Raw genomic sequence first — 6056 nt, 5'->3', positions numbered from 1 at the left:
GCGCTGGCCGTGCCCGCGCCGGCCCTGGCCGTGTCGCATGTCACCAGCAGCCGCGGCCTCCAGATCCAGCACTTGTCGCCAGGGCCGCGCAGGCCCTGGCAGCACTGAGCGCCCCGGGGCGCCCCGCGCCGCGCGGCTCCAAGAGAAGCGGCCTCTGCTCAGCCCCGTGTGCGCCGCTGCCTTCCTGTGCGCTCGGGGCTGCCGCTGCGCCCGCCGGCGCTGCCCGTGTCCCGCGGCTTAGCGGCCACGGCGCTTGGCACGTGGTGCCCATGGCTCTGGTTAAGGTGCTGGCAGGAAGGAGGGAGCCTCTGACCCGTCCCACGCAGTGCCCGGTGTCCCCTCTCGCTTGGGCACTGTCCCTGCCCGGATGCCAAGGACGTGTCCCTGGTGTGCCTGCCAGCGGCTCCTGCGGCACCGGCCTCTCCAGGGCCCTCCCCGCTCTGATCCCTCTCCCTGCACCCCGGGGCACCGCGCGGGACCCTCGCAGCGACGCGGCCTGGCCCAGTGCCCCTGGCTGGGGAAGGGAACGGGGATGAGTTCTGGGAAGGGGCGGGCGAGTCTTGGCGCGGCTGGACACAGCGCCCAGCTGCCCGGGGGTCCCTGTGCTCCGTGGCGTCTCCGGGCGCGGGATGCTGCACGGACAGGGATCATGGAGCCGCGGGCACTGCCAGGCTGCAAGGTGCGAGCCCGAGGTGCTGCAAGGAGCACCCGGGCACCCTGCACGTCCCGGGAGCTGGAACGATGGGGACACCTCACACCCAGGCTGAGGGAACGGAGGGATCCTCACGTCACACGGAGCCGGAGGAGCTGTTGGGGCCTCGTTCCCGATCCCTGCTCGGCTCTTCAGCCAGACACGGTCTCTGGTGCCCGCCGGGAAGGAGGAGGTGCCTGTTATGCCCGTTATTATAAGCTGGTTCTCACAGAAGCTCTTGTCCGTCTTTGTGGACGGTCCCAAGCTGGGTGCAGTGGCCGACACTCCGGAGGCCTGTGCTGCCATCCAGAGGGACCTGGACAGAGGAAGCTCCTGAGGTTCCACAAGGACAAGGGCAGGGTCCTGCGCTGGGCAGGGACAGCCCCAGGCACCAGCACTGATCAGGGGTGACCTGCTGGGGAGCAGCTCCATGGAGAGGGGCCTGGGGGTCCTGGGGACACCAAGGTGCCCATGGGGCAGCAGCGCCTGGTGGCCAAGGAGGCCAATGGGCTCCTGGCTGCATGGGCAGGACGTTGGCAGCAGGGCAGGGAGGGATCCTGATCCTGCCCCTCTGCTCAGCCCTGGGGAGCCCAAACCTGGAGCACRGGGGGCAGCTCCGGGCTCCCCAGGACCGGGGGGACGGGGAGCTGCTGGAGAGGGGCCAGCGCAGAGCGACAGGGATGGGGAAGGGCCTGGAGCAGCTCGGGTGAGCGGAGCCTGAGCGAGCGGGGCCTGTTTAAGCTGGAGAGGAGGAGGCTGAGGGAGGGGACCTGAATAACATGTCCAAGTTCATGAAGGGGGAACGGAGGGAGGACGGGGCCACGCTCTGCTCGGTGGTGGCCAGGGACAGGAGAGGGGAAATGGGTGTGAGCTGAAGCACAGGAAGTTTCGTCTCCAAGGAAGAACTTCCTTGGTGTGAGGGTGCCCAGCCCTGGCCCAGGGAGCCCAGGGAGGCTGCGGAGGCTCCTGCTCTGCAGATCTGCCAACGCGCCAGGATGGAGCGGGTGTCCCGTGCTCCGGGTGTCCCTGTGGAGCAGGGCCTGCACTGGGGGATCCCTAGAGGTGCCTGCCAACCTCAGCCACTCTGGGATTCGGGGATTCAGGTCGCTTCCAAAGTTACGGTCCCGGTGCCGTCAGCGGGAAGGGTTTGCTCTCTGCTCTCAGCTGTTACCAGGTCTTTGGCCAGCTGGGAGCTGCATCAAATTTTAACAGAGCGAGACCGTCCCTGCCCCGCAAGACTTTCCACTTCCCCATCTTGTTCCTGGGAGCAGCACCCAACATTTCTGCCTGGCTGTTCTGCTCCCCTGCAGTTTGCGCAGCCGCGCCGGTTCGGGTGTTACCCCTTCCCTCGCGCACAGCGCAGTGCTGCCGCCGCCGGGTCAAGGTCCCCGGCGCAGCATGGAGCTGCCGAGCGCCTGCAGCCACCCGTGCTGGTTCGTGCTCACGCTGCTGCTGCTGCTGCTGCTGCTGCTGCTGCTGCGCGCCCAGCGGCACCGCGGCGCCTGGCGGCCCCGCGCCTGCCCCACCGACCTCACCGGCAAGACCGTCATCGTCACCGGAGCCAACAGCGGTGCGCGGCGCGGCGGCACGCGGCTGCACGGGAGCGGGGTGCAGCAGGCAGGGCGCAGGCGCAGGACCTGGGTGCAGGGTGCAGGACACAGGTGGAGGGGACAGGACACGGGTGCAGGGTGCAGGACCGGGGTGCAGGGCGCAGGACAGGGGCACAGGGAGCAGGACACGGGTGCAGGACACGGGCACGGGGTGCAGGACCGGGCTGCAGGGCGCAGGACCAGATGCAGGGCGCAGTGCTCTGTGGTTCTGCCCAGCACAGGGCTCAGCTGCCCTCAGGGCGCAGCTGGGCCGGGCTGGGCCGGTCCTAGTCCCGGTGCGCAGTGACCGCGCGGCACCGGGGGCAGCGAGCGGTGCCGGGGCCGGTGCCAGTGCCGGTGCCGGTGCCAGTGCCGCGTTCCCAGGCAGCTCCCGCAGCTCCCGGGCTCCGGCAGCAGCCCAGCCACCAGGGAGCCCCGCGCTGGACTCTGCCCTGGCTGGTTAATGACTGACGGCCGGTGCCGCGCTGCCCGTGCGGGCACGCGCCCGGGCCCTGCTCCCGGAGCAGGCGCCACTCTGCAAACCGTGGGGCGGCACCGTGGGGCTGCGCCCGCTCCTCAGCCCCCCGTGCCGCGAGCTGCCCTGCCTGCGTGGCCCCACACTGCACGGTCCTGGTACGTGGTGCCACACCGTGCTGCACCGTGCCGTGCTGCGCCATGCTGAACAGTGCTGAGCGTGCTGCACCGTGCCGTATTGCACCATACTGCACCGCACTGAGCGTGCCGCACCGTGCCGTGTTGCACCACCCCGCATTGTGCTGGGCATGCTGCACCGTGCTGTATTGCACCACCCCGCATTGTGCTGGGCATGCTGCACCGTGCCCACCGTGCCGTACTGCACCTTGCCCCACTTCTCTAGGTGACCCTGCGTGTGCAGGGGGGTTGGACTAGATGACCTCTGAGGTCCCTTCCAACCTTGAGCATTCTGTGATTCTATGATTCTGTGCCCAGCTCTGTGCCTGCTGGTTTGGGCAGCAGGAGCTGGTGAATGCTGCAGAACACATACCAGGGACATGCCAGCCCTGCCCTAGGACTGTCCCATCTCTCCCATCCCATCCTATCCCATCGAATTTCTCCCATCCTGTCACGTCCTGTCCCATCCCATCCCATTCCTCCCATCCCATCCCATCCTGTCCCATTCCTCCCTTCCTGTTCCGTCCCATTCCATCCTGTCCTGTTCCTTCCCATCCCATTCCTCCCATCCCATCCCATCCCATCCCATCCCATCCCATCCCATCCCATCCCATTCCATCTGTTTCTGTCCCTCCCATCCCATCCCATCCTGACCCATCCCATCCCATTCTGTCCCTCTCCTCCTGTCCCATCCCATCCCGTCCCATCCAATGCCATACCATGCCATGCCATGCCATCCCATTCCTCCCATCCCCTCCTGTCCATCCCCTCCCCTCCTATCCTGTCTCATCCCATCCCATTCTGTCCCATCCCAACCCATTCTTCCCATCCCATCCCATCCCATCCCATCCCATCCCATCCCATCCCATCCCATCCCATCCCAGCCTTCCCATCCGGTCCCATTCCATCCCATCCCATCCTGTCCCTCCCGTCCCATCCCATCCCTTCCCGTCCCCACCATTCCCGCTCCACGACACGCAGCAGCAGCGGGGTTCGGGGGGCTCTTGCGCCGTGGGCAGCGGCGATGCCCGCCCGGGTGCCACCGCACGCTGCCCGTGCCGCAGGCATCGGCAAGCATGTGGCGCTGGAGCTGGCGCGCAGGAACGCCCGCACCATCCTGGCGTGCCGGAGCCGCGAGCGGGGCCGCGCGGCCGCCCGCGACATCCGCGCGGCCACGGGCAACGCGGCGGTGCTGCCGCTGCCGCTCGACACCGCCTCGCTGGCCTCGGTGCGCGCCTTCGCGCGCCACGTGCTGCGCCACGAGCGCCACCTCCACCTGCTCGTCAACAACGCCGCCGTCACCGGTACGCGCACCGGGGCTCCGGGGCCGCGGGGCCGGCGCCCACCGCGGTGGCACCGGCCCCACGTGCCGCCTCCGCCAGGGCTGCCCTTTGCCGTGACGCCCGAGGGGCTCGAAGAGACCTTCGCCACCAACTACCTGGGGCCCTTCCTGCTCACCAACCTGCTGCTGGGTGAGGGGCCGGGCGCTCGGGCAGCCGGCGGCCGCGGCAGCGCCGCCAGCGCCGGCGCCGCGCTCAGCGCCGCCTCCCGCAGAGCTGCTCAAGGCCTCGGCGCCCGCCCGCATCGTCAACGTGTCGTCGTTCCGGCACAGCGCGGGCACCGTGGACCTGCGCCACCTCACGGGGCAGCGGCCCCACGGCGGCTACGACCAGGCCTACAACAGCAGCAAGCTCATGAACCTGCTCTTCACCGCCGAGCTGGCGCGGCGCCTGCAGGGCACAGGTGGGTGCGGGACCGCACAGCCGTGCCAGGCCCGGCAATGCTGTGCCAGGCCGTGCAATGCCGTGCTGGCCTGTGCAGTGCTGTGCCAGGCTGCACAATGCTGTGCCAGGCTGTGCAATGCCGTGCCAGGCTGTGCAATGCTGTGCCTGGCAATGCAATGCCGTGCCAGGCCGTGCAATGCTGTGCCAGGCCGTGCAATGCCGTGCTGGCCTGTGCAGTGCCGTGCCAGGCTGCACAATGCTGTGCCAGGCCGTGCAATGCCGTGCCAAGCCCTGCATGCTGCCCCATGCTGTGCCAGGCCAAGTTGTGCCATTCATGGCCATGGCATATCATGCCATGCGGTGCTGTGCCACGCTGCGCTCATGCTGCACCTTGCTGTGCCCTGCACATGCCACGCGGTGCCATGGCATTTTGTGCCGTGCGATGCAAGGCGACAGCATTCCCAGCCACAGCACAGCGTGGCACGCAGTGCTGTGCCGCGCTGTGTGTGCAACGCTGTGCCGTGCTGTGCTGCATGGTGCTGTGCCATGTGCATGCCGTGCCATTCTCATGCCACACCATGCTGTGCCGCGCTGTCCTGCACCGTGCACGGCCATGCTCTGCCCTGTCACACCATGCCACCAACACACCCGTGCACCCACCGTGCCCCCCGGCGGGCCGGGCGCTGCTCCCCGCGGGGCGCCCGGTCCCTCGCGGCGGGCGCTGAGGCTGCGGTGGCGCAGGGGTGACGGTCAACGCGCTGAGCCCCGGCGTGGTGAGGACGGGCATCATGCGCCACTTCAGCTGGCCCGTGCGCGTGCTCTTCGCCCTCGCCGGCCCCTTCATGAAGGTGAGTGGTGCCCAGGGGACAGAGGGTGCCTGGTGGTGCTCTGGGGACAGGGCGGGGGATGCGTCACTCCCCTCCTGTCCTAACCGGCCCGCAGTCCCCGGAGGAGGGAGCCACCAGCACCATCTTCTGCGCCGTGTCCGAGGAGGCCGCGGGCATCTCGGGCAAATACTTCAGCAGCGACTGCCGCCTGGCGCTGCCCGCGGCGCCCGCGCGCGACCCGCGCCTGGCCCGCCAGCTCTGGGACGAGTCGGAGCGGCTCACGGGGCTGGCCGCGGGCGCAGGCGCTCGTTCCTGACCCTCCCCGGGCACGGCGGCAGCTCAGCCCCGGCTGGCGCGGTACAAAGTGCTTTATTAAAGTGTGGCGCGCGGGCCGCTACTCCCAGGCGATGTGCAGGTCGAGGCGGCGCCTGCGCGCGGCCTGCACGAAGGCGTCGTAGTCGCGCCGCAGCACGTCGGGGCAGCGCGCCAGGTCGAGGCGGCGCAGGCGGCTGTCGGCGGCCAGCAGCAGCGCCACGGTGCCGCCCGACACGCGGCTGCCGGCCAGCGAGAGCTC

At 69.3% G+C, this 6056-nt stretch overlaps 1 protein-coding gene across 1 annotated transcript; it reads left to right on the top strand.

Moving 5' to 3' along the window:
* The first annotated feature begins 2089 nt into the window (after positions 1-2089).
* LOC112955331 (retinol dehydrogenase 12-like) lies at positions 2090-5798 on the top strand. Its single transcript, XM_026048608.1, has 6 exons — positions 2090-2261; positions 3996-4235; positions 4314-4403; positions 4486-4674; positions 5397-5503; positions 5598-5798. Exons 1-6 carry the CDS (start codon positions 2090-2092, stop codon positions 5796-5798), a joined length of 999 nt encoding a protein of 332 aa, XP_025904393.1.
* The last annotated feature ends 258 nt before the right edge of the window (positions 5799-6056 follow it).

This window comes from Nothoprocta perdicaria, unplaced genomic scaffold, assembly GCF_003342845.1.
Source record: "Nothoprocta perdicaria isolate Ctin4 unplaced genomic scaffold, notPer1 scaffold_559, whole genome shotgun sequence".
Classification (NCBI taxonomy): Eukaryota; Metazoa; Chordata; class Aves; order Tinamiformes; family Tinamidae; genus Nothoprocta; species Nothoprocta perdicaria.
The sequence above is the reverse complement of the archived record's forward strand: the minus strand, read 5'-3'. Positions and strand labels throughout refer to the sequence as shown.

Bases quoted from the DNA above. Each gene is read 5' to 3' on its own strand.
- LOC112955331 (XM_026048608.1), top strand. From the start codon at position 2,090: ATGGAGCTGCCGAGCGCCTGCAGCCACCCGTGCTGGTTCGTGCTCACG. The intron at 4,404-4,485 runs GTGAGGGGCCGG...CGCCTCCCGCAG, and splicing joins GCTCACCAACCTGCTGCTGG to AGCTGCTCAAGGCCTCGGCG. The intron at 5,504-5,597 runs GTGAGTGGTGCC...ACCGGCCCGCAG, and splicing joins TCGCCGGCCCCTTCATGAAG to TCCCCGGAGGAGGGAGCCAC.